Below are 25,770 nucleotides of genomic sequence, written 5' to 3' on the forward strand. Positions count from 1 at the left end.
ACTGATGACCCAGATCACCGGCAGGTGACCTGGCCATCCTGTGCCTGCTTCCGTCTCTGTATACGCCTCATGGGAGGGGGGTTTGCGGAATAAGTCATTTGATGAACAGGAAGCACAGGAAACGTGCCAGCCTCGTGCAGAGGGACCACAGGGCGTGGGTGATGTTGAAGAGGGGCTGGGACACTGACTGGTCTGGACGCTGCCTCTGCTCTCTTGGGAGTTTACAGTCCAGCTGAGGGGCACGGCTGTCAGACAGACCATCACCGTTAAGCCCGTGGAGCCCTTATTCTTTGTCAGGACCTGATCTGATCATTGTACCATGACTGACTCACAGCAGACTACTGTCACCTGTTCACTGAGAGACCTGGCACCTTGCCCCAGGTACGGGGGCAGCAGAGAGGCAGCCGCCTGACTTCAGGGTTCCGAGTTGAAGACTGAACTTGGGAGGAGAGAGGGACTTTGAGGACAAAGAAGCAAGGAGGGCATCTGGTGGAAGAGACAGGAGCGCGGGGCAGGTAGGAGGAGGGTGTGGGTGCTGAGAGGCGCAGGGGGAAGGGGGACACAGGAGTCAGGAGGGTCTCAGGACTCACAGGCTGGGGAGGGTGTCCACCCCAAGCACAGCGGGGTGTCTCGGAAAGGGATTAGGAGGTGCTGATAAGACCTGAATTTAAAAAGCACAGGCAGAAGGACTGGAGGGAGAAAGAGGGGACGCCTACGAAGTGGAAAGTGCAGAGAGGGGCCCAGTGGAAAGGGCAGGGGCTTGGGCCAGGGCACTGCTGGTGGTGATCACACAAGGTAAGTGACCAGAGAACCAGCCAGTGACACCAACAGAACTTGGTGAAGCACACATGGAAAGGAAAGCAGAGAGGGGGGGATCAGAATGGCCCCAGCTGTCCAGCCCCAGTAACAGGATAGATGCGCTGGGACTCCAGGATCACAGGGGCAGGTGCGGAGCCTGCGCGCCCCTCCATACCCAAGAGGAGCCGTCCCGCGGACAGCTGACGGGGACAGCTCTCAGAGGAGGGCTCTCCGCTGGCAGAGAGCTGAACTCTGCTTAAGCAAGCAGAGAGCTCAGGTCAGAGGGGACAGGGCGAGGAGGAAAAGCAAGGCCAGCACAGAGCCAGGAGGGTCACGGAATGAGCCCCCAACCCTCAGCAAAAAAAAAAAAAAAATCCATTTTATTAAGAACATGTTCATGCGGAAGCATACTGAAAAGTATACTGAATAGTACAATCAACACCTTGTAAACCCACTGCCCACATGCAACACATGCAAAATTTTACTCTATTTGTCTTATTTCTGTGTTTATTAGCTGAACCAGTTAAGTAGCAGATTATCATTTCCCTTCAGCCCTAAATACTTAGAACACGTTCCTTGTTGAAGCAAGGACATTTTCCCACACAGCCATCGGAGACCCACAGGAGAGTGAGAGTCTGTGTCCGTGTGCAGGGGGCTTGGGGACGCTCAGATGAGTTGCTGAAGAACATCAGTCCTCAGGATTAGGGGGATGAGACGTGCCTGGAGGGGGGTGCGGGGGCAGGGGCATCATCCTTTGCACTCACAGAGGGCAAAGAGCTCAACCAACCAGGGCACCGGGGAGGCTGCAGGTGGACAGAGGGAGCTCCCACTTGTCTCCAAGACAAATAGGAAAACAGACAACAGGACGGAGGGATAACTCTTCAGCACCGTACTTTTCTCACGTTTGTCCCACTCCTGCTCATTGCATCCCTCCAGCTCAGAAGAGCCCAGTGAATCACTTCTGTCTTGACTTCCATATTCCTCTGCAAGAACCCGTCCTCCCCAGCGAGCAGACCCCCATAGGATATGTGACACCCATAGGCTCACACAGGTGAGCCGAGAGCTCACCTAGGCTGGGGCCCAGGCTCGGCAAATGGGCGCAGAGACAAGCAGAGCCGCATCTCCTCCTGCTCTGACACTGCTCCCCGCTCGAGGCAGAAGGCAGAGAGGGGGGCGAGGAGAGGGGCTGCGAGCTGGGTGTCCACGTCTGAGGGACCAGAGGGCTCTGCTCAGTGGAGGGCGTTCCAGGCCAGGGCAAGGGCGTGGCAGCTCAGTGTACCTGGGCCACAGGTGTGCAAAGGGAGGGACGGGACAGGAGGTGGGTGTCTGTCAGCCCCGAGGGAGGGTGCTCTGCTTCTCACTCCTGCCCAACTCCCACCCAGGGGGGCAGCTGGGGAGGCATACAGGGGCCCTTCATAACCCACAGGGAGCTGCTGCCTGAGTGAATGCAGGTCAGCAGCGGCAGGAGGTGCTGGGCCAGCAGTCAGGGATCTGGGCCGCCCTCACTGCCATCCACCCTGCCCGCTGGTCTCCAGGCTGGGAAACGCCTTCTGAGAGGGGCTCAAAGCCACAACCAAGTTTGGAAACCTCCGTGGTAGTTGCCAGGGAGCCATCAAAGGCTTCTGAGCAGGAAAGAATCATGTCTGAGCTCCATTCTAGGCAAGGGCATGGAAGACAGTGCAACACAGAGGTTGAGAGCAGGCTCACTGTCTGGCTTCAGAACGGAGGATGCTGACCAGCGGTGTGGGTGACGGCGGGACCTCTGAGAGGGCAGGTGGGGAGAGGCCGGAGGGCTGGATGCAAGGCCATGCCCGCCTGGCATTCACAACCAGCCCCCTTAGTCATTCAAGCACAATTACGGGAAGTCACCGTACGCTGGACACTGTGACCACCGTGTTGACTCAGATCCACTTCCGGCCCTCGTAGAACTTAAGGTAAAATCATTTCTAAAGAGGGTCTCACATCTAGTATGTGTTCAGAACAAAACAAAACAAAGCACAGTCTCCTCAGCTGTACAATGCCGTGTCTACGCTTTTCTATGAAACGGAAAACACCGTAGGAGAACCATTCAGGGATAGAAGTCAGCAGATGCGCAGGGTGGTCCCAGGCGCGGGGAAACGTACAAGCTTAAAGGAGCCAGCAGGCTGCCTCCATGTTACATGGTTCCTTGAAAAACTCGTCACAAATTCCTAAAACTCGTTTCCAACATTTTTCTGTCTCTGAAATACTTCCAGAAGACTAATTGCTTGATTAATTTCATGAACGTAGAACTTAAGACAAAGTAAAGGCTCTCCCCCCGCCCCAAGAGCCCAGAGCAAACTCAGAACAGCAAAGTACGGGCAGCAAGTTAGAGCGGGAGCAGGAACACGCTGGGCGAACCCTTGTCTCGGGGGAAGGTCTGCGACACTTCTCAGCCTCACAGAACAGTAAGCACTGACCTCCTGGCTGATGGGGAACCCAGGCTGCTGACGGAGGAATACACAGACCTGTTAAGCTTCTATGGAGACTTGCCATGAAGATGCTGCTCTTCTTGTTTCAGTGGGAAGAATGCCATTACATCCATGACTGCAGAGAACAGCTTTGATTTTTCTCCTGGTAAAATCTTATCTCTGCTGGTTTAAAATGCTCTCAAGGCAGTTATTTCAGCCATCGGGGCTCAAATGAAGGCGACATCAATGTAAACCTTCTCCCACTGAGGGCAACCCTCCCCACTACTTGGTGCCCCACGGTGGGCGATTACAGTTTGGGAGCTGGTCCATCTCTGTCATCACTGGTCCATGCGCGGACACCGGGCATGGCTTGGGGCTTCCACACCACGCTCTGACCCTCTTCCTTTGCCCCACGAGGCTGCTGGCCGACTACACAGCCTCCAACGCCCTCTCCAGCACTGCATTCTACCTGCCGTCTTATGTTTATCACAACTACTCCAACTTCCCCTTGACTGTTCCCAGAATTGACAGGAAGGGAATCCTTTCCAGGAAAAATCGAATTCGAATCTCAGAAGGAAATTCTAAATCTTCCCTACTGACGCGTACATTTGAACTGTACCCTTATCAAGGTGCAGGTGGCCTTGTTTTTGTGGCCCAGGGACAAGCCCAGGGCACCTGAGCGAATGGAGGGATGAATGGACCAGCCCACGATTCAGAGCATCTCATTAGGGTTTCCCTCCCGCTGCCCACGCCTCTCTCTCATCTTCTCTTTCCCAAGATGAAAAACGGTTAATTACTTTAGAACCATCTGTTTCCTGAGACTTCACCGAAAATACCAAAATAAGTTCATTCGAAAGCTCTGATTGGAACCCAAGCACCGCCATAAAGATAAAGCTTGCTGGAGCAAAGGTAATTGGGAGGCACCTGACAACTATTTTAATTACTGCATTTACACCGGGCTCCACTTCCAGCCCTGGCGTTATTTCCACTTTAAATGCTACATTTCTCAATCGCTGCTCGTTTTACGATCAGCAATTTTTTAGGCTGTGCACACGAAGGTGGTGATTTTTTATTCGCATTTTCCCATCGCCTACTCGTCATGCCCAAATCCACGCTGATGTGGGAGAGTTTTGAGGCGATGTTTTGAGGGGAGCACGAGGTCCTGCAGACACTGTCCTTTCTGAAAACAGGAGAGACGTGTGTCCACGTCTCAGCCGTACCATTTACACTTCAGTTACAGGCCCTCCGTCTGCAGACACCTGTCTCCTCATCCAAAAAAGGAGGTAACGGTACCAAGGATCCTTAAAAACAGTTGTGGATGTGGCGTTGTTTCGTGGATTTTCCAGCCATGGGTTCTTAATTAGACATATGCCACATTCAGGGGCGGGGGATGTCTGTAACATCCTGACAAAAGGTATCTATTATTTGAATTTTCTTTTCAAAACTTAACACAAAGAAGCTCAAAGGTCTGGATGTTTAATTGCAGAATATATCAGAATGGGCAAGACTAAGAAATTTAGTTTTTGTTCAAGTAGTAACTAGTGACTATGTACTATCTCTTGATGCCATTTTTGCTACGGATCCTAGAAAAAGAGATTGGCAGAAATGACCAGCAGGTGGGACAAAGAGGGAGTCATCTTAAGCAGAAAGAAAGAACTCTTCAGTGAATTTCGGTAATATTTTCAAGAAGGAATTCATTTTTTTAGGTGTGAGGACAAGAAAGGCAACCAGAGGGACTCAGTTAATTAGTAGATACACTGTGGTTACCCAGAGAGACGCCCCTCCCCCTGCCACCACACCCCTTTAATAGGGGAGAATGTGACTAACCAAACAATTCACTTAACAGGTCCTCAAGAACCGTTCTTTAATGAATGAGTCGGTGTTATTTAAAAGAACGAAAATTTATGGTGAGTTAATCTGTGTCCAGAACACAGAGGGGGAGAGGTTGTTACAGGAGACGCAGTGCATTTTGGCCTACATCCAGATGGAACTGGACAAAGCCGTCTCAACACCTTTCCTGGACGGGTGAGGCACAAGCGCCAACCCCAGAAGGGCTTTGAGACCTCCCTGAGGGCAGAGAGGGACCAGCTCGCATCTCTGGGAGGCCTTCCGGTACTTCTACGTTAGGTAGATATTCTTTTTCAAAATCCTCCGAGCTAGCCACAGATACATTTCAGTTATTTTGGTCGCCCCCTACCGGGAAGCAATAATGGGAATAATGTCCCCACTCCACAGGTGGGTAAGTTGAGGAAGTGAGATGCTGAATTGTCATGTACGGCGGGAAGATGAAGATGGAGCCCAGAGTTCTGTGGTCCAGCCCAGCATCCATCCCCGGGCCACCCAGGGGTGATGGTTTCTTGGTAATTGACTCAGGAACATCTGAGATTATGATTCACTATCTGTCGAATTCCCAAGCCTATCGGCAGGTAGCGATTCAATACAGCTGTCTTTACGGGATTAAGCAGGAAGTTCGTCGAGAACCGTCGGAGTTTCTCGGTGTCTCATGTCATTAGCGATGGCTCAGCCTGTCTCATCATTAGCAAAGTTATAAGAAACATCTGGGCTTTTAGATGTTCCATTTACTTCAGCCACCTTCTAAATAGAATAGTCCAATAATTCCACCGGAGTTCTGTGGTTTGTTTTCTAAACCCTGGATGAATCGCTTTAATTCCCATCACACTTATTTTGAAACAGGTAGAAGGGCTGCTGAACAATAAAATACAAAATGTAATAAAGCTAAAAAAGGAAAATATTCTGAACCCTGGACTCACACTCATACTTTTCTAATCGTCTAAAAACTCCCAAATCAGCTGCACAGTTCTAAGCATGCCTTTTCCTGTTCTGAAAAGGCTAGTTGGGACATACCAACTGCTAGGCACTGCTAAGGCTGAACGTGTAGCTTCTGGCTAGGACCCACTGTGGCTGGTCAGTGTCACGTGGACCTGAGGTACTGTGCCACCTCCAGGCGACGGACAAGAATCCAGTGTCACGCAGTGAGCGTGCTGATGTACACACACTGCACTCAATATCTAACGCTGATGGAGGTCAACAGGGACCAATGCCAATGGTGGGTCTCGTCACCATTTCTCACAGCCGCCTGGCAGAAGTACCAATGCAGCTTCTTGTGCATCGACTCCATCAGTTGAATCAATGGAATGCATTTGGGCTGTGGGCCGAGCAGAGAGAAGATGCAGGGGCCGAGGACGGGGTCTCAGTACATTCCCTCGACGAAAGAGGCTGGGGAGAGGTGGAGGGAGGGTCGCTGCTCCAGGAGGGGTGGCAGGTGTCACAGAAGGGAAGGTCGACAGGTGAGGGAGGGATGAGCACTGGAAGTGGCCACTGGATTTAGGCAAGAAGGCCACTAGCGAGCCGGTGAGAGACGGAAGGGTGGAGTGGGGTAAGGAGTGGGAAGCGAGAATTAAGGAAAGCAGCCCTGATCTCGGGGGCCGGAACTGCTGGAAAACGCCAGCAGCCTGACCACCCGGCCCCGGCCTGAGCCTGCTCGGGCCCCTGCAGGCTGGGATCACTCCCCTGGGAAGACCAGACAGCAAACCAGAGCTCTCTGCTGCCTCTGGTCACCGGCGAGCACACGGTCACCCGCTCCACCCATCAGAGTCCCGCCTTCTCGCCCTCAACCCCACTTAAAGCCACTCCTGTCCTCGTCACACTCTTCACAGCCCCACGTCCTCCTGGCTGTAGAAGGCCGTGTCGCATGCACAGGCTTCTGGTGGTGCCTCTGCTTCCGGGTGTGCACGTGCCCAGTGGGCGTCTGAGCCCCGGGCATCTCCCTCAGGCCCCTTTCCCAGGCTCCTGCATCACCACGGCAGGCACAGCTGAGACACGGACTTTCCTCCTGCCTTCTCGAGACACCCGGCCCCTTACTGTCTGCAGGAGTTTCCTAGGGCTGCCCTAGCACATCCCCGCAGAACAGACGGCTTAGAATCGGCAGAAACATGTTCTCTCACAGTTCTGGAGGCCGAGAGTCCAACATCTGTATTGCTTGGCTGAAATCAAGGTGCTGGCAGGGCTGTGCTCTCTCCAGAGGCTCCAGGGAGAACCTGTTTCTTGCTTCTGCAGCTACTGGTGGCCGCTGGCGTTCCTTGGCTTGTGGCTGCATCACTCCGCCTTCAACGCCCTCCGCTCCATCCTCATGTGTCACCTCCCCTGCGCATGCGCTCAAATCCGTGCCTCCCCCTTACAAGGATAAATGCAACTGCTTTCAGGGCCCAACCAGAACATCCACGAGCCCCATCTGAAGATCCTTAACCACACCTGTAAAACCCTTTTTGCCTCCTAAGGTATATCCACAGGTTCCAGGGATTAGTACGTGCAAATCTTCGGGGGGACCATTCTTCTGCCAACCACACCATCTCAGGCTGTGACTCAGAGATTCCTCAGCTTTGGAACCTGTCACTTCAAGCACCATTTTCCTAACACTGATGAGGGAAGTCCACCAAAGGCATACTTTTCCCCCACATCCACCAGCTTTTCTAATTAGTTTAAATAAAATTCTGAAATGACCACTTGTCCTTCAATTTAAGCTTTTTATTTTATTTTTTTAGAAAGATTTGTATTTGGAAAAATGAATACATGAGATTTAGGAATGGATCTTTATAAAATGTGGCGTAGTTTTGGTCATTTACCAGAAAGAAAGGGGTCCATAAAATAAGCCTATCTGGTCCTTTATAATTTTTGTCCAATGTATTTAATGGTATTGATTCCTTTATTTCCCAAGAGGAAACTACACACCAAAGAGACAGACTCTCTTTATCCAGTCTACCTACCTGGAGGCCCATTTGTAACCACAGTTCACTGGTGATCAGAGAGGCAGGAGGGGGGCCCTGACAGGCTCATGTCTCGTGCACACAGGCTGTGGGAGATGCAGCTGCCCACCCGGACCTCCCTCCCGCCCCCGCCATCACCTCTCCCAGGCAGGGCTGGGAACGTCACAGCTGATGGTGGTTGATCTCAATGGTCAGAACCTAAGATGCTGTGAGCAGGAGGGGGCACTCGAGATATTTAGGGAAAGGATCTAGAGGAGGTGAGTCTCCAGACCAGCCTTCTGTCTCCAGGGTTGGTGAATCCAGGCTGGCAGATGCCAGCATAGAAAGGAATGCTGTGAGGTCATAAAGACACAGTGGAAATTAAACAACAGAGAAACTATTCCCAGGTCTTTTAAAAGCAGGTTATTAACAAGGATATAGAATAAAATGCCAATTTTGTTTTAAAAGCATTGAATGACTAGACTGACTAGATGGACATAACAATAAAATGTTTATCTCGAGGCAGTGGGATCACAGGCAATTTTAATTGGCTTCGTTAACAGTTTTGTGTTTTCACAAACAAGTGTTATCCTAATTGGAACAACACGAACGTTTAAATATACAGAAATAGGTAACACATGAAATGTACATGTGTATTTTCTAGGAAACGGATGTGAACCAGGACTCTGAAAAGCAAAACTCCATGGAAAGGGTGCAGCCGAGGGACACATGCCCGCCCCCAGTGCAGAACTCACTCAGGGAGCCTGGGCTTCGTGCACCCTGACCATCAGCAAAACTAAGAACAATGAGCTCCACTTCCCCACTGTTACCTGGCCAGCTGGGCGGGGGCAGCTGCACCTGAGCCCTACTCATGGGATTGGCTCTTTTCCACTCTCCCTCCTTATTTTAGCCATCATATTTATAGCAAGTTAATGACGTATCACGCTGAATGATTTCCTCTATCATCTCATTTCTTCAACGGCCTCCTAACTGTCCCTGTAGCACACAATAGTGTGACCTGCCCAACTAACTGCATTTCTCTAGGGACCATTTAGGGAGAAAGGGCAGGAGACAAGGGAGGGAGACGCCCTTGCACAACCAAGGACGCGTACTCCCAAAGGGCCTCGAGGAGGGAGATGCCCGGGAAAGCAAGGTGTCCAGGAAAGGAGCCCCTGCTCACAGTTTCGGATCTGATTTTACGGGCATTTTCACCCACATTTATCTTGAATTACTTGATTCATCAGGATATTAGTTGAGGATATTCCGTCATCAGGGATGTATTTATGAGATCACTGTTCTTCAAACTGTCCTCTAGCAGCGGCTTTTCTTCTTCCAGAAGAACTTCATCAGGCAACGCCAACAAGGTAAGATTCAGCCGGCTGCTCTGGCTGAGCTGGAGCCTGGCCCCCTGTAGCCCCCGCTCAGAATACGAGGGTTCCCAGGACACTGTCAACCGCCCGCCGACCCTCGAGCGTGTGTGCATCCCCAGCTCGCTACGGAGCCAGGCTCACTTTGTGCAGGGCCTGTGGACCCACCCTGGTGCCTTGTGAGTGGTTTAATGCAGAAAGTGTATATTGAATTCAGTGGAAATACCTGCAACTTGGGCCACTGCCCCACCTCCACACGCCCTCCCTCTAATGCTCTCATTTGCAGGGGCTGGTAAAACAGTCTCTGGCTCTAAAAGAAAGTCTGTGAAAGCTGCCCTCCCGGGGCTTCCCTGGTGGTGTAGTGGTTGAGAGTCTGCCTGCTAATGCAGGGGACACGGGTTCGAGCCCTGGTCTGGGAGGATCCCACATGCCGCGGAGCAACTAAGCCCGTGAGCCGCAACTGCTGAGCCTGCGCGTCTGGAGCCTGTGCTCCGCAACGGGAGAGGCCACGACAGTGAGAGGCCCGTGCACTGCGATGAAGAGTGGCCCCCACTTGCCACAACTAGAGAAAGCCCTCGCACAGAAACGAAGACCCAACACGGCCATAACTAAATAAATAAATTTAAAAAAAAAAAGCTGCCCTCCCAGAGGGGGCTCTTATGCCTCACTTGGATGAATTTACCCCACTTCTACCTAACTTCTCTTCTTGCTCAAAATATTCTGCCCTGTTCCCACTATTCCAAGGACTGAAAATTGTAGAACTCTCCAAATTATATTTTCTTATAAATTCTAAACACTCCATTAGTAAATAACCTATAAAAAATCTATATAGAAGACGCTGTGGCTTGATATACTTCTCACTGGAAGTACCAAACGTGTAATTAGTCCCATTTTCCAAATAAAGAAGTTGAAATTTTTCTGAGCTGAGATGCTACAGTGTCTAATGGAAATTATGCAGTAGGAGAAAATAAAGGGTGAAAGCAAAATACAAATAAATGGAAAATAAAAGGGAGAAGCTATCCACCTTAGGGGGAAAAGAACTAACAGAACAAGACAAAACAAAAGAAAACAAAACACCACCATCTCAAGAAACTAAAAGATGCGCCCAAGGCAAATGCAGTCTCTATCAGAGACTCTTTTCTCTCCTGCGTGCCCCCAGCCCACTGCTGGTCCACAGAAGAGGCAACAACTGCCAGTTCTCCGGAAGGGTCCTCAACACTTCAGGTGCCTATAAACCAACCATTCGGCACCTGACCACTCTCGGTAATGGTGCTCACCTGTGCAGAAAAGAACATCCGTGTTTCCCCAAACTGATCCACCCTGTCCCTTCTGCCCGGGAATGTCAGTCTGACTGTCGTCTGTCTCATCACTAACTACCGGGCAGCATGAAGAGCCCACAGTCTCCCCAAAATAGGGAGAGGCAACAGCTGGGCAGGGAAGCTGATGGCTGGGGCTCTACCCCGGACACCTGCTTGGCCCGGGAGCTGGTGAGAGAGTGGCCTGTGCTCCACCTGCCTTCCCATCAAGGGTGCAGACCCTAAAGTGGGGAGCCTGGGCTGTCACTCAGGCCGACGGAACTCCTGGTGGCTTCTGTTGAAAGAGAATGGCAGACTAAATAAATCCATTTATTATACTGTATTAAAAAATAAGCATATCGTCTGCCAAACTTTCGTTGATTCTCCTCTAAAGCTACACGAGAGGCAAAATTAGGAAAAGGGGATCTGGGTCCCTTTAACCACAGACTACATCATTTCATCTTTTTTTATTTTATTCTCCTCCTCATTCCAATGAGTGAATGAAACTTTACTTCTGCGTTTGTGCACTGCTGATCCAGTAACTTCACACACTTTATGGAGTGTATCTTATTACAGGTCTAAATGGCCTCTTAAACCAGTGTGTTAGTTTTATTACATCTGTATTCCGCACAGTGACAGCAAAAGTTCAAAATATGTGAGAATCATCCTTACGAGCTCTTCCGATGCCCCCTAGTGGCATCTTACTAAATTACAAAATTAAGTACTTTCCTTTTGCTGTATTTTCATTGAATCTCAGAGATCCTGTCACAGATCTCGTTCTATTACCCACATATTCTATCACATAAAGAAAACAGTCTGTGTGAATGTGTTTTTATTAGACAGCTTATCCGAAATTTATATTATAATTTGTAATTATAAAATATTATAATTTGTAATTACAGCCAAGATCCCTCACTGGTGAAATGGCCTACACTGTATTAAAAATAATGATCGCTTAAAGGAGCATTTTCGTTCACTACCAGGTTTAAAATGTAATCAGCGACTTTTGAGTATAACATTTTCAGGACAGAGGTAGAACAGTGCAGGCAAGAGACGCAGATCAAACTTCCAGCTTCTGCTTTGCTACTAAGCTTCCTCCCTGGAGGAACCGGCCCCAGGGGCCCTGCCAGCTCGTCGGTAAAGCGAGCGGTTGAGCGGGACAGCGTCTCAGGTCCTTCCGGACGTGAAATCCTACAAGCCCGCAGGTCAGGCAAGAAATGAATTTAAATGCAGAAGACACCTGGGTATTTCACTTAATATTGAAATCCTGGTACGTGGATGGGAGTTCTCCCTAACATCTAGGCGACTGCACTGGCGCTCAGTATTTTTTCATTTGGTTTACACACCAAGTTAAATATGAGGGAGTTTCCCGAAGTGCCAAAGTCCACAGACAAAACATTCCTCCTTGAACTATGGCTGCACGTGGAGCACAGCTGGCCAGGGTCGGGTCGCAGCGCCCCCTGCAGACAGAGACACGCACAAGGGAAAGAGCCACACAGCCCTCTAAGGGGGTGGCACCTGGGGCCGGGTGACACGGTAGCTGGCCAGACGACTCCTGATGAGCACACCTTAGGTTCTCTTTTCTTTTAGGGCTGACCGCTGTTTATTAATCACATTTAAGTACAGGCTTGCAGGTCCCTCGTGCGCCCACTGAAGGGCGTGTGACTGAACACACGGCAGCGCCTGGGGAACCTGCAGAGACAGAAAATCAGGCAGCGCCACCTTTGCTGCCGGCGGCTGACACAGGTGCCCAGGACACGGTGTGAAAAGAGCACATGCTTACGTTTGCTTTCTTCCATGTTCATAGCAGTGACGCGTGTGGGTTCGCAAATTTTGACATTTCAGACACCTGATAATGAAATAAGAGTTTTCTGTTCCCCCAAAGGGAGGATGTGCTTCGAGCATCTGGGAAACATGGGTCGAGATGAAGTTCCAAGCCCAACCCCAGGAGGAGGACCCAAAATGGTAGCCCAGGGACCTGCCCCGCGGCTGCCCTGCTCTGCAGCCCCGTCCCTGGAAGGAAATGAGGGGCAGGTCCCAACCCAAGGACCTGGGTGTTCCCTCTGCTTCCCTCAGAAGTCACTTCACACCGGGGGTCTGTCTCCACGGTGACACAGGCAGCGCTGGTGAGAAAGTTTGAGGGAACACTGCACTTCCGACATCCAGCTGCTGAAGTCACAGCTCTGCACGTGTCTGGGGACCAGGCTCTGGGCCCGGCTGCCCTCTGGGGAGCTGGGCGCTCAGAGAACCCACCTGGTACACCCGAGAGGGCATGTCTGCGAGAGCAGCAAGGACGCCCTGCTCCCCACGTATCATCCCAGCCAAGAAACTGGCTGCTACCTCCTAACAAATCAGCTTTTTATTATTATTATTATTATTATTAAGGGACAGACCTACTGAAAGTAATATTTGGAAAAAACTAGAAGTTATGATTATTTTGTCTACAAACAATAAGCGCTTTTAAAATGAAAATATCCACGGTGGCCAGCGTGCAGAAAAAGGACACCTGACGGAGGAAACCTGAGTTGATACAGACTCCCCAGAAGGTTAAGGCTATCAAACCACAAGGACCAAAAGCTTTAAAGCTATGCAAGTTGCTGACCAGCAGTCTCAAGTCTGCAGATGTATCCTAAAGAAATGATAAAGGATGGAGATGCAGCTTTAGGCAAAGAGCCAACCACTGAAGCATTAATTCTAAAACAATAAATGAATGGAGGGAGGGGGTCACAAAACGTCTAATAGAGGACTGGGTCAAAAAGTTGTCACAGTCACTCAACGAATGCAGTGCAAAAATTAGAAACTATTTTGTAGAAAAAGTATTTTTGTGAAAAAGGTTGTAAAACATCAGAATGCCCGAGAATCCATTTTTTCAAACACGTGGGCATCCATGTACACCTCCCTTCCCAGGCCTTAATGATAATAGCCAGTGGGTGGTGGTCTTCCGGGTGGTATTTATTTCCATATTTCATAACCTTTAAAAATCATCTCTCTCTTTTCTTTGGCAAGTCTCACAAAACCCAACTTACTCATCAAAGTTTTTACATCCGTGTCTCTTGTAGGCAAATTTACAATCCACTTTTCACAGTTTACTTTTCCCCAAATCAGGGATGATCACTGATAGAGGTGTTAATGCATCATTCTCCTCTTCACAAAATTTCCAATGGCTCTGCACTAAATACACAAAGTAGCTCCAGACTCCAGAGCCCGGTCTTTGGGGGGCCCACCATCTGCTCCAAGCCTGGCTCCCCCAGCATGTAAAAAACACCCAAGTCCACGGAGAGAAGCTATGCTTTCTCGTATCAAAGCATCTCACAACTAACTAAAAGTCAACCTCCTTTGAGGATTACTTTTGTCTTTCACGCACTGAACCAGTTTGGTGCTGCTAACCTAGTGGGTAGCGGGCAGTTCCTCAATGAGTATAGGTTACTCAAGATCTGGCTATGTCAGAAAACAGACTTGTAGTTGCCAAGGGGGAGGGCAGCGGGGAGGAGGGGCGGAGTGGGAGGTTGGGATGAGCAGATGTGAGCTATGATATACAGAATGGATAAACAACAAGGTCCTTCTGTAGAGCACAGGGAACCATACTCAATATCCTATGATAAACCATAATGGAAAAGAATGTAAAGAAAAGTGTGTGTGTGTGTATACATATACATATAACTGAATATATATACATTAACTGAATACATATATAACTGAATATATATATAACTGAATCACTTTGCAGAAATTAAACAACATTGTAAATCAGCTACACTTCAATAAAAAAAAAATCTGGCTATGTCCATGTTCTATAAGGGAAAAAAATGTTATAAAATAAATAGAAGACTTCAAAATAACTTGGAAACATCAGCTACAGATTGTAACAACTTCTGACTATCCTAGTTAAGTAACATCTTCATATTCCTTTGATCAGAGACTCTGTGGAGGGTTAAATAGGTCAAAAAATACATCACCGTTTAATCATCTTAAAAACATTAGAAAGAGCAGAATGCCGTGGCATTATGAACTGATTATGAACAAAAATAAAAGCCATTTGTATGCATTAATGATACATCAAGCTAATTCAAGCTGGCTAAAGTCATTAAGAGGAATCCTGGGGCAAAACACAGCTCTGATGCCACAGTGTGGCAAAGTACTAAAAGAACCATTTTCTACGGCATTGATAAAATTAATTCTCTGAGCAAAAGATAGCCTCTTAACGTGAAAATCAAAACACAGCACACTTACTAATAGTGTGTTTAATGGCCTCGTGTTGGTAGTGTGAGAGTTAACTCAGGCATTTCTGTGCACTTACATGAACACTGGGACCCACTCAATGCTCCCAAGGGAAGCACAGCATGACATGACAAGTCCAGACTCAGGGTAAGAAACTGCCAGAAAAGATCCAAGCCTCTATCAACACAATATTCCACAACACCATGAGATAAAAGATGGCTTACTGTCTCTCGCTGTTTATAATATCATCAATCTTGATAAAGATTTTCAGATGACTTCTATGTCATTTTTTTAAAGAATTAAAATGCCTCTCCTGGGCTTCCCTGGTGGCGCAGTGGTTGAGAGTCCGCCTGCCGATGCAGGGGACGTGGGTTCGTGCCCCGGTCCGGGAAGATCCCACATGCCGCGGAGCGGCTGGGCCCGTGAGCCACGGCCGCTGAGCCTGCACGTCCGGAGCCTGTGCTCCGCAACGGGAGAGGCCACAACAGTGAGAGGCCCGCGTACCACAAAAAAAAAAAAAAAAAAAAAAAAAAAATGCCTCTCCTCGTAATGGTTCCTTCTACCCATATCAGAAACTAGTTTAAGAATTATCATTTCACACCTGATTCCGTATTGTTAAGGCCAGTAGCTGCAGTCTGTGAAGTATGAATCACACTGATAATTTAGAAATTCCCCCTACCTAAAAATTGTCATTTTGGAGAAGTGATTTTAAGCAAATCAGTCAATATTCCAAGGAGATAATTCCTCTTTAAAAGGAATTATCAGTGGACCTCTGGGTCCACTGAACATGATGGGAGATAAATTCTTAAAAAGGGCAACTTCTAGGCAAAGAGACTCCAAATAAGGAACGAGCTGATTTCATACCGGTGACAATAATCATGTTTTAAAACACTTGAGTTATTCAAGGGTCATCACCTCTTAGCCCCGGATTGCTTGGTGCAGCCCGGTCACCGGTCCCACCTTGATACATTCCCTACCTGTTCACCGTGTTTGGAAGATCTGGTTACAGATCACGTGCCAGACGCACCGGGCTCACCTGGAACACATGTGCTGAAAAATTCCCACCCCTAAGAACTTCTGAGCTCAAAGATTTTTTTCTAAGAACAGTAAAGTAACTCAAAAGTTCTTCTGTTTTTCTTTTTTTGTTACCTCTGAGAATACAGTTTACTACACCAAGTGTTGCTATTTTACTTCTGGCATTCATTCATTACTTCGATGTGTGATTTAACCCTGTTACAGAGAAAGCTTCCCTGGTTAAGAAATTCACTGCATTTGAAAATGCATATATAAGCGGTACTGACAATGTCATGTTTCATAAAAATAGTTACTATAAATCATTTACACACTTTCTCACCCAAACGTACATGAGGGTTACAGCGCAAGGAAAACCACCTCCCCGAGCCTACACATCCTTAATCACTCCACACCCCCTCCACTCACAGGCTCAATCAAAAGTCTACTTAGTGCTCGGGATATTTTCAGTTTGGTGAGAGATGATCTGCGACGGGCCACGTACGGCTCTTTTGGAAACAACTTGCAGATTCTGATTTCCAGGGAATGAGACCATGTTAAAAGCTACCAGGCAGTGACAGCCAAAGACACCTGCGGTTAACGATGACATCAGGGCAGCCCCAAAACCAGGGTCAAGACCGCCTTGTAAGACTTAACCAGTTAACTTGAGAGGAACCTGATGACTGTTTTCCTTCGCCTTTGACCCCCACCTTAGCATCACCACGTGAGTGCTACGTAACACTTAGGGAGGTAACTTTTTTCACGTCATCCCTGTTCTTGGGAAGTTTTAAACTAGTAAACCCCTTTAAAAAGTGTAATTTAAGCAGCTGAACCTTTTTTGCCCCATCCTAATACACACTAACCAACCATCTGTCCCAGGAAGTCCTGCACATACAACTTTCCACTGCAAAGAGGGCAGTGAGAGTGGGCGGGGTGGGTGTGGGCACAGTGACAGTGATGGGCACAGAGGTGCAGTGAAAACAGAAAATGGACACATGGGCCTGACACCAGCCGTACGATGTGACTTCAGGAAGCCAACCCCTCAGAGAATGTGCCTCCCAACTACAGATCAGGCCTCGTAAGATGTACTACCTTACATCATAAGCCCTTAAACTGTAATATAAACATTAGCCATTATTACAAATGATAAAAAAGTACATATTAACAGATACTTAATGATACTTAATGACTTAATTAGTTCACCTTTTCGATATATATTAAATGCCAGATGGACACACATGGCTTGCTTTTGGACATGAAAAATCTTATTTTTGAAAGTACTCTTTTGGAAAAGAAAACATATATATATATATATATATATATATATATATATATATATGTAACAGTAAATTGGCTCCAATCTAATCTCTAACATAATAAAGGAGAAAAATAACAGCAACACTACAAATAACAAAATAGGCCACCCCGCCAGTGAAAATTAAGCTGGTTCCAGGAAAGAATGGAATAGGCCTGACACATCCCTCAACAGGAGGAACAGAAGACTGTGATGTAAGAAAGACAAAATGGTGCCAGATGATGCCACACTGGGGAGAAAAGCCCAGAAGATTGCTTACACTTAATGATGCCCTAACACATGCAATTAGGTTGCACAAACTGGGCTCATTAATACAGCTACCCTTGTACTGGACACTCCTGTAATTAGGGCCAAGCAGCTGCAGACGTTTCATGTGAAAGGGGATTCTCTGTACATCAGGGTTTCAGTCTTTGGAAGCAAAGGCTGGAAAGCAAACTGAGGCCGTGTGCGGTACCACAGGACCCTGGGCAGGTCTGCGATCTCTCGGGGCTCAGGCCTCGGCATGAGGGAGCCGACCCCCAGGCAGGCGTGAAACCCAAGTAGAACAGCTTCTATGAAAGCGCTTTCCAGAATGTTGATTGCAGCACAAATCTGAAGAGCTGGGGTGGGATGAATTGGGAGACTGGGATTGACATATATACACGACCATGTGTAAAACAGATAGCTAAGGGGAACCTACTGTATAGCGCAGGGAACTCAGCTAGGTGCTCTGTGGTGACCCAGATGGGTGGGATGGGGCAGGAGGGGAGGGAGGTCCAAGAGGGAGGGGATATGGGGATGTATGTATACATATAGCTGATTCACTTCGTTGTACAGCAGAAACTAACATAACACTGTAAAGCAACTATAACCCAATTAAAAAAAAAAAAAGAAATAAAGAGCTGGGTGATGGTGTCAAAAGACTGACATGAATCTTCCTAGGATGGGGACTGCTATAGATAAACGTCCACCCCCAGGACAACTGGAGAAGAAGCCTCAGTAAGCAGAAGGTCTAGCAATAGGCAGACAGAGACCTTCAGATGCTATTATTGCCCAGCTTTTCCAACCACATGTACCTAAAACTAAATTGTTTCTTTTAATATAAATAAAGCAGATCCATCCTAGAACAAAAGGTCTCCCACATGAGACGACTGAACTATCCTTGACAAACAACCCAGTGACAAAATCCAGCAGCCTTGGGGAGAATTAAGCAGGATGGCAAACTGCAGTTTATCTACATCTTGGTCTATATGGATCTTGAGCTGGTCCACCAATTATTGTCAGAGCAAAATTTTGCAGGTAGGTTTCCTACTGTTCAACGAATACAAGCTTAAGAAGTTAAACCTTTAGTGGGGAGTATGCCTTAATGTGTGTAATAGGATGCTTTGAATTAGGATTTAACAAATGACTACAACTTTAGAATGTATGTGCAAGAATATTAAATTCTGCGTACAACTGATGCTGGGAGGAGTAACAGAACATCCTATATATAAAACAATACTGTTTACGATTCATATAAATCTACATCAACTCATTCTGGGGGCGGGGGAGGGAGGGAGGGGAAGGGCACCAAGCAGCTTAGGTAAGGGAAAGACAAAACGGTGTTCTGTACCACCAGCTGGTTCTACTTCGCATTCTGTATAAAGGGAAGCCACTCTTCTTTAGGTATCAGAGATCTTTAAAATATGCAAGCCAGATGCCATGATTTAAAAATTATAAAATATACCGCCCAAACCTTAGAGGTCCATCAGCTCTCTTCCACAAAACGCCAAAACAAAAAAAAAAACCGATCCTCCCTCATCCCTAGGCTAAGATAACTGCTCTGTGACACAAATCACTATGCTTATCACATGTCCATTACACACCACTGTCACGCTCGGCAAGACAAGCTACAAACACGGACACCCGATATAAGGCGAGATATTTAAAAGTGTTCAAAGAGTGACTAAAATCCACAATTTCCAAAACCCAACCCCAGGAAACTAAAATCATGGCTGCTCTATTGTGAAGACTTTCTTGCTCCCAAGATGGCACATCCTCCAAGGGGCGCTTTCACCACCCACACCAATGACTTTTCACTACCTTTCAGCCCTGCTTGGTCTTCTGAGGGAAGAATTTACTCTTGTCGTTAAGTGGTGTTTATTTTAGGTTACCACTGAACGCCTCGCTTGAAAACTCCCACCAGCAACACCACCTTCCTTTACCTGCCCAGAGGCTGAACTAGAACGCCATGAAAGACATGCTCACTGCAAGGGCTCTGGCCACTCAGACCTCATTCCCTTTATAGAAAGTGACACTTTTCTTTTAAAAAAAAAAAAAAAAAAGAAAAAAAAATTATAGCACCAGAGAAACGATACCTGCCGAGAATGAACTTTATTTGCTGCAATCCTGTTTCTGCATGTATCCAGGCCCTAATCTGGACAAATGACCAGGGACTTTCAAAAAATTGAATGCCAAACACAGAAATGACTGTAGTATTAAAAATACAACAGCCTGCAGTTCCTCTCCCAGACATGGCCAGGGGCAAACAAAGCAGCACAGAATGGGACTGAGAGACATGGGGTGGGCCCCGTAGGGCCCTTCTGGGAACCCAGACAAACAGATGGGTAACCAGGCCCCAAGCCAGATTCAGCTGCCCAAATTAAGTAAAAAGCAATGAGTGTATTAATTCTCAAAAGGTGAATCTGACTTACAGGACCCCCCTGTGCAGGCCAGATCATTCTGCTCCACAAGCTACACAAACTAAGAAGCAGAGGGTGACCCCAGGCTGTCGAGCAGGGGCGACGGAAAGCACCCTAGTCCGGCACTACCTCTTCTCAGCCCCCAGGCAAGATGTCGCCTGCATTGCTGGGTGACTGTTCTAAGTTTATCTTCCCTGCTGGACTTTCACTTCACTAAGACGGGGGCCCTGACTGTGCTTCCAGGCATGAGGAAGGCTGGTGCTCAACTAAGGGAATGAACGAATGAACGCAACAACCTACTTCGCTTCCTCCTGATATCGAGAAGCTAACAGAACCTCCCTCCTGAATCACCTTCCAGGAGATATGTGACTACACCAGTAAAACCATCCTGTTTGTCCATTATTTTCACATTCTGTCTTCTGTTTTAGGACAGTTAAAGAGGCAAAGACTAAGGTCCCTGGTCTCTTACAAAGTAGAGCTGGGCAGCCAGCTGATCGGGGGCTCGGCCTGCAAGAGCACGTGGAGGTCGGAGCTGGGGTAACACACCAGGTCTGGATGCTTCTTTGATTGATAAGCTAATGGTTACACAGAAGTCACAGGCTTTTAAAAAAATTTTTCTACCATGCAAAGATATAAAAAGTACACAAATAAAAGTAAGCCCTAGAGCATAGAGAAAGCCCTGAAGTCAACAAAGATATCCAGAAAAACCGAGTCTGTGAGTTGGCAGTGAACCTGTGCAGTGAAAGTGTACCCTGGCCCCAGCCTGCCCCAGGTACGTGGGCAGGACCCAGATGCTCTGTTTTAATGACAAAATGGTTAAGGCTCTAGGCTCCCCACTCCCAAGACTGGGGTCCAATCCACGCGAGTACCTTTGGTCAAGGTACATGACTTTTCTGAGCCCTGAGTTCTTTAGCTATAAACCTTCCAAGTTTTTTTGTTTTTTTTTCTTTTCTTCCTTTGAAGATTAAAATGGATGGTTATTGCTAATAATTTCCAAGTACTGAGTATCTTCCCCATTCGGTTAACCACTACTTTTACCACTAACAATTCAAGAGTTTACGATTAACACATAAAAATGTTTACCATCTAACTACCACATAAAATATGCAGAGGAACCACAATTTTATTTTAGAAACTTTACCTTCATGTAAATAAAAATATTTTAAGAATAAAATCACAACAGTCACAGAAGTTGCAGGATCATGGATGTTATTCCCTTTGCAGACTTTGTACAATCCAAACACTCAACGGGAATGGATCGTTTCTAACATAACAACAAAATGTTCTGGAAATCTCGCAAGCCTGTGAAAACTCACACTTCGAGTGTAATATGGTCCACCAGTGGAATCACTGAGTTGTCACAGCAAGGAAACGCTGGTATTTTAACCAATGACTTTTGGAAAGGCCCTTCCTCACGCTCCCCTTGCCAGCTTCCAGCTTGAGGATGACAGAGAAGTGCCCCCAGCACACTGGCACCTGCCCACTGCCTCGGATACTCTGCATGCTGGGCAGGGAAGCTCCATAACTTGTCATCCCTGAGTACTAGTTAGTTTACTATGTATAAGAGGAGTCCATTTATTTATGGGAAGTTCACATTTGCAAACCTCCATCAATGTACAAGGAAAGCAATCACTGTGGAGAAGAAACTCATCCACGCAACTAAATGCCGATCCTCTACGTCAGGGATGGGCAGACTTTCTGTAAAAGGCCACAGCGTATCTCAGGCTTTCCTGGCCAAAAGGTCCCGCTGGAACCACTCAACTCTGCGGTAACACCCAAGAGCAGCCCAGCCCACCCCTCGCGCAGCCTGTAAACAGAAAAGTCTGTTTATAGAAACAGGCTCTTGGCCAGACTTGGCCCCTGGGCCCTAGTTTGGAGACCTTTCATCTGTTAATACTCCACTTTAACCATCACCGGGGTTTCCACTATTCGGAGCAAACGGCGACCTCGGCCACTGGAGCCCAGCCCTCGGGAGAGCCCCACAGCCTTCCTTGCGTCATTCTTCACGGTGTCACTAACGTTCAAGGAGCTGCAGATACTGGCCCTGCACGGCTTTCAGGTGGGGTCTGCTCCCCAGCACGGGTGGGCAGGGCCCGAGGAGGCCCACGTAAATGTGCGGTAAAGGACAAAGGGGACGCAGAGCCCTGGGGGCTGGGGGCTGTTCTCGGTAGACTCCCGAGCTGGGAGAGGTGGTAAGGAATGTGACATATAGGGACTAAATAGGATAAATGTGCTGAAAAATAGAAAAGGCTGATAATTATCTGGGAGGCGGATAAGAGGAAAGAGACGGCAAGCTAAGAAAAGGAACTGGCTGCTAAGGAAAGTGGAAGAAAATGCAAAGTTAAAAAATGGACATAATCTTTGAAATTTAATAAAATGGTGAGAGCGTGGAGTTCTTATCATTTCCCCTGAAAGCTCGTTTGGACATTTTAAAAAAAAAGCGTAACCTGCCCGGTTTGGGGAAGTGCTGGGAGCACCCCATCATTACTACTCTTCCTGGCATTAACAGTCTCCCCAGGGCAAGGCCTCCACGACCCCAGGAGCAAGGGCAGTCTCCAAGGAGACCAAGCCTGGCTGCCCGGCTCAGCCCCCAACAAGCCCCGGCACAGAGCTGGGGATGCAGAGGTAGGTCTAAACCAGATTAACCCAGAAGAGGAGGGGGCCTAGGATTTATTCCCCATGACTTCCATCAGAAACAGAACCCTCTGCCGGGAGCATCCTTCGCCCGGGTCTTTGACGCTAACCTACCCCAGACCCTCCCCGACCCCGCTAGACCAGAGACCACCTTCCCTGCTACAGACCCTCCCCCACCTCCCGCTCATGCCCACCTGCCCTGTCCCCCGCCCTCCCGGCCTGATGTCCGTCATCACAGCTGTGTGTGTGTGTGTGTGTGGGGAACCTCTGCTCCGCCAGGAGAATGTCCCGCCTGAGGGGTGGCTGTCCTGGAGGTGAGGGGTCAAGAAGGAGGCAAAGACACAATTCCCAAATGCTGGCGCTCACTCCCAGCCACTGGTCCTCAGGCGTAGTTACTTCTGGCCAAACTTGACTCTCTCTCCTTTCTGCTTACTCTCCTCCAAACCTAGCATGAAATATTTAAACCTTTTTTTTTTTTAAATGAGGCTGAATAAAGAATGAGCATCTACAGTGAAGCAGAAATGATGCGTGTGTATGTCTGACACGTCCTGTGCGTAAATAACCATTTGAGAAATGCTTCATCCTGTGCACAAAGAGGTCACCCATGGTACACACAGGACTGTTTGTTTTAGGGTGGATGCTCAGCGCATCCCCTGAACGCGACCCGGGGCCGAGGGCCCCCTCCTTGTAGGGAGCGCTCAGGGTCACGTCATCCGCGTGGACCAGTGACCGGTGTGAGGTGAATGGATGCTGCACGCACAGCATGAGTATTTACCGTCCTGGAAGACCCTCTCCACGTTCAGCCCGTACGTGGCGCACGTCTCGTAGTACGTGCACCTCTTGAGGTCGCTGGAGAGCTTCCGCGCCCTGGCGTCGTCGATGACCCGCGGGTTGGTGGAGCTGATGGCATCTGCAACAGACCGACAAGAAGCGGCGACATGGTGACCACGAGTGGCCTGGGGACGTCCCGCCACTCACGGCCCCCGGGAGCTCAACGCCTGCCGCACGCTCAGCACCGCTGGGATTCGTTTCAGGACCTGGAGTTTCCACAACATCGTTCATCCCCAAAACCATCATCCCAGACACCACAACGATCAAGTGCTTCAGAGGGTCCTGCTTCTGAATATGAAATAAAAGAATGTCCCCAAAGACCAGAAGGAAAGGGTAAGAGTGAAATGTGGCTCCAGAGGAAAATGCTTTAACGAGGAAAACCACACGGTCGCTATGTGCGGTGACCTTCTCGGCACACGGCACCCGGGAAACGCACGCCCTCCCTCTGCCCGCTGGACACAGGCTCACGGAGCCCTGTTGGGTGCCTGGCCCAGTTCTAGGCATAGGGATGCCCCCCAGGGAACAAGAGGGACAAAAATCTGTGCTCTTACAGAGGGGGCATTAGGTCAGCTGGGGAGGGAGGCGGAAAATAAGTAAGACAGAAACGAGGAAGGACGATGGGTGTAGGATGGGATGTAGGGTAGGAGCTGGGTCACAGGGCAGGGGTCAGAGAGGCCACACCTGCAGCAGGAGGCAGGTGGGGGAGGGTGCCTGGGGCAGGGGCCGGCAGAGCGCCTAGCTATTTAAGGGGGACCCAAGGGGGAGGCAGGAGTGGGAGGGGGCCTGGGGCACTGGAGGGGGTGTCGCAGACGAGTGTGCGAACCACGTTGGCTCTTAACAGGTGGCTCGGGTTGGGGACCTCCCTGGCGGTCCAGTGGTTAAGACTTCGCCTTCCAAGGCACGGGGTGCGGGTTCGATCCCTGGTGGGGGAGCTGAGATCCCACATGCTTTGGGGCCAAAAAAAAACCAGAACATAAAATAGAAGCAATATTGTAACAAATTCAATAAAGACTTTAAAAGTGGTCCACATCCAAAAAAAAAAAAAAGATGGCTCGGCTGGGAGACACCCCTCACCTCCTTCAGGACCTGTGTACAGATGGGGGCATCTGAGCCGCGAAACACATGTCAGGCACCAGCCACTAGTCTCCTAATAAAGAGAAACGCAGCCCTTCTTTTTTTCCAGCTCGGCATCCACGAGGCCCCCTCCCCCTCCCCGTTTATTCTGTTACTACTGAGTAACTGGGGGGCAGCCACACGCCCCGCACACAGGACCAGAGGACGGGCTGAGACGCTCTGGCCGGCGTGCTACCCTGCGACAACACACACGTTACAGGGCTGCTCCTGATGTGGAATTTTCCCTGAGGGTACAAAAGCTCCTGAGTTACAGGAAACACTCAACATCTCTTTAACCAAAAACCTGCCAATGGGATTTTCTGTACTAGTTCAGGGAAAAGCAGTATAAGTCACACAAGACAGTGACAACCTTTTAAATGTTTGCTGTTGCACAGGAAGTGCCTGAGGCACTCAAATTTCTGGAAGTAGTAAACAAAAGGGACATCTTGAGGGAATAATTTATTGATTTTTTCCCCCTCTTTCTCTTTTCCTTACTCCCTATTTTTTCTTTTTTTCCTAGTTCCATGGAATAGGTTTAACCTATAGTTCTGAATTACTCCTAGAGAAACTATGATTCAGGACCCTTCCCCTGACAATGACCGGAGCCACCTCAATTAGATGTTCCAGAACATTCCCTGGCAGGGCCTGTTAGAGGGATTTTTTCAAACAGTATCTCGTCCTGTCTTCTTCTCTTACAGAATAAGAAATTTGACTTGGATTTTCATAACATTTAAGGAAACGAAGTTTTTTTTTTTAAGGTGTAAACATCTTTTAAGAAAACAGTAGAAAAAAAGTTAGAAACCCAGAATTTTCCAGTGCTTTGGTATAAACTAGAAAATACACGCCACAGAGCATGAATCCAGCTTCAGATTTATCCTGACCCCGTAATCCCCCAGGCCCTCCTTCCCATCTCAGCTTCCTTCCAAGATATGTTGTCACGTGTCAGAAACAGACCCTACACTTGAATGCTCTTCTAGTCTTATTTTTCATTCCTCTTGTGACTCTGCATCTTTTTACAGCTCGGGCTTCGCTCTCCAATCAATGTGGTCTTCAAGTCTTTAAAAGAGATGTTTAAGAGACATCACACCATCACCTCATCCTCTTAGGAACATCCTCCAGCTCCCCGTTGGCACCCGGGAGAGAACACGTCCTCCCACCTCTGGGTAAGGCCCCACACCCCACGTACCCTTCAGGAATTATCTTAATTCTTGTTCATCTTCTCCATCCCAGAATCTCCTACCTCGAGGCCACCAGCCCCGACCAGCTGGGAGGGAAATCTGAGATCCCCTCAGCCGTTGTCTCTGGCACGCCACGCAGCCTGTACAGCAGCAGGACA

At 48.5% G+C, this 25,770-nt stretch overlaps 1 protein-coding gene across 2 annotated transcripts in view; it reads right to left on the minus strand.

Moving 5' to 3' along the window:
• AGAP1 (ArfGAP with GTPase domain, ankyrin repeat and PH domain 1) overlaps positions 1-25,770 on the minus strand; it is a gene marked incomplete at both ends in the record, with an annotated part of 558,849 nt that overhangs the window by 304,597 nt on the left and 228,482 nt on the right. For both annotated transcript variants that reach the window (XM_079710781.1, XM_079710780.1), the window contains one exon: positions 23,266-23,400. In XM_079710781.1, the coding sequence (XP_079566907.1) occupies positions 23,266-23,400 (135 nt within the window). The remainder of the gene's footprint in view (positions 1-23,265; positions 23,401-25,770) is intronic.

Source organism: Hyperoodon ampullatus (assembly GCF_949752795.1).
Source record: "Hyperoodon ampullatus genome assembly, chromosome: 8".
In the NCBI taxonomy this organism is placed as follows: domain Eukaryota; kingdom Metazoa; phylum Chordata; class Mammalia; order Artiodactyla; family Ziphiidae; genus Hyperoodon; species Hyperoodon ampullatus.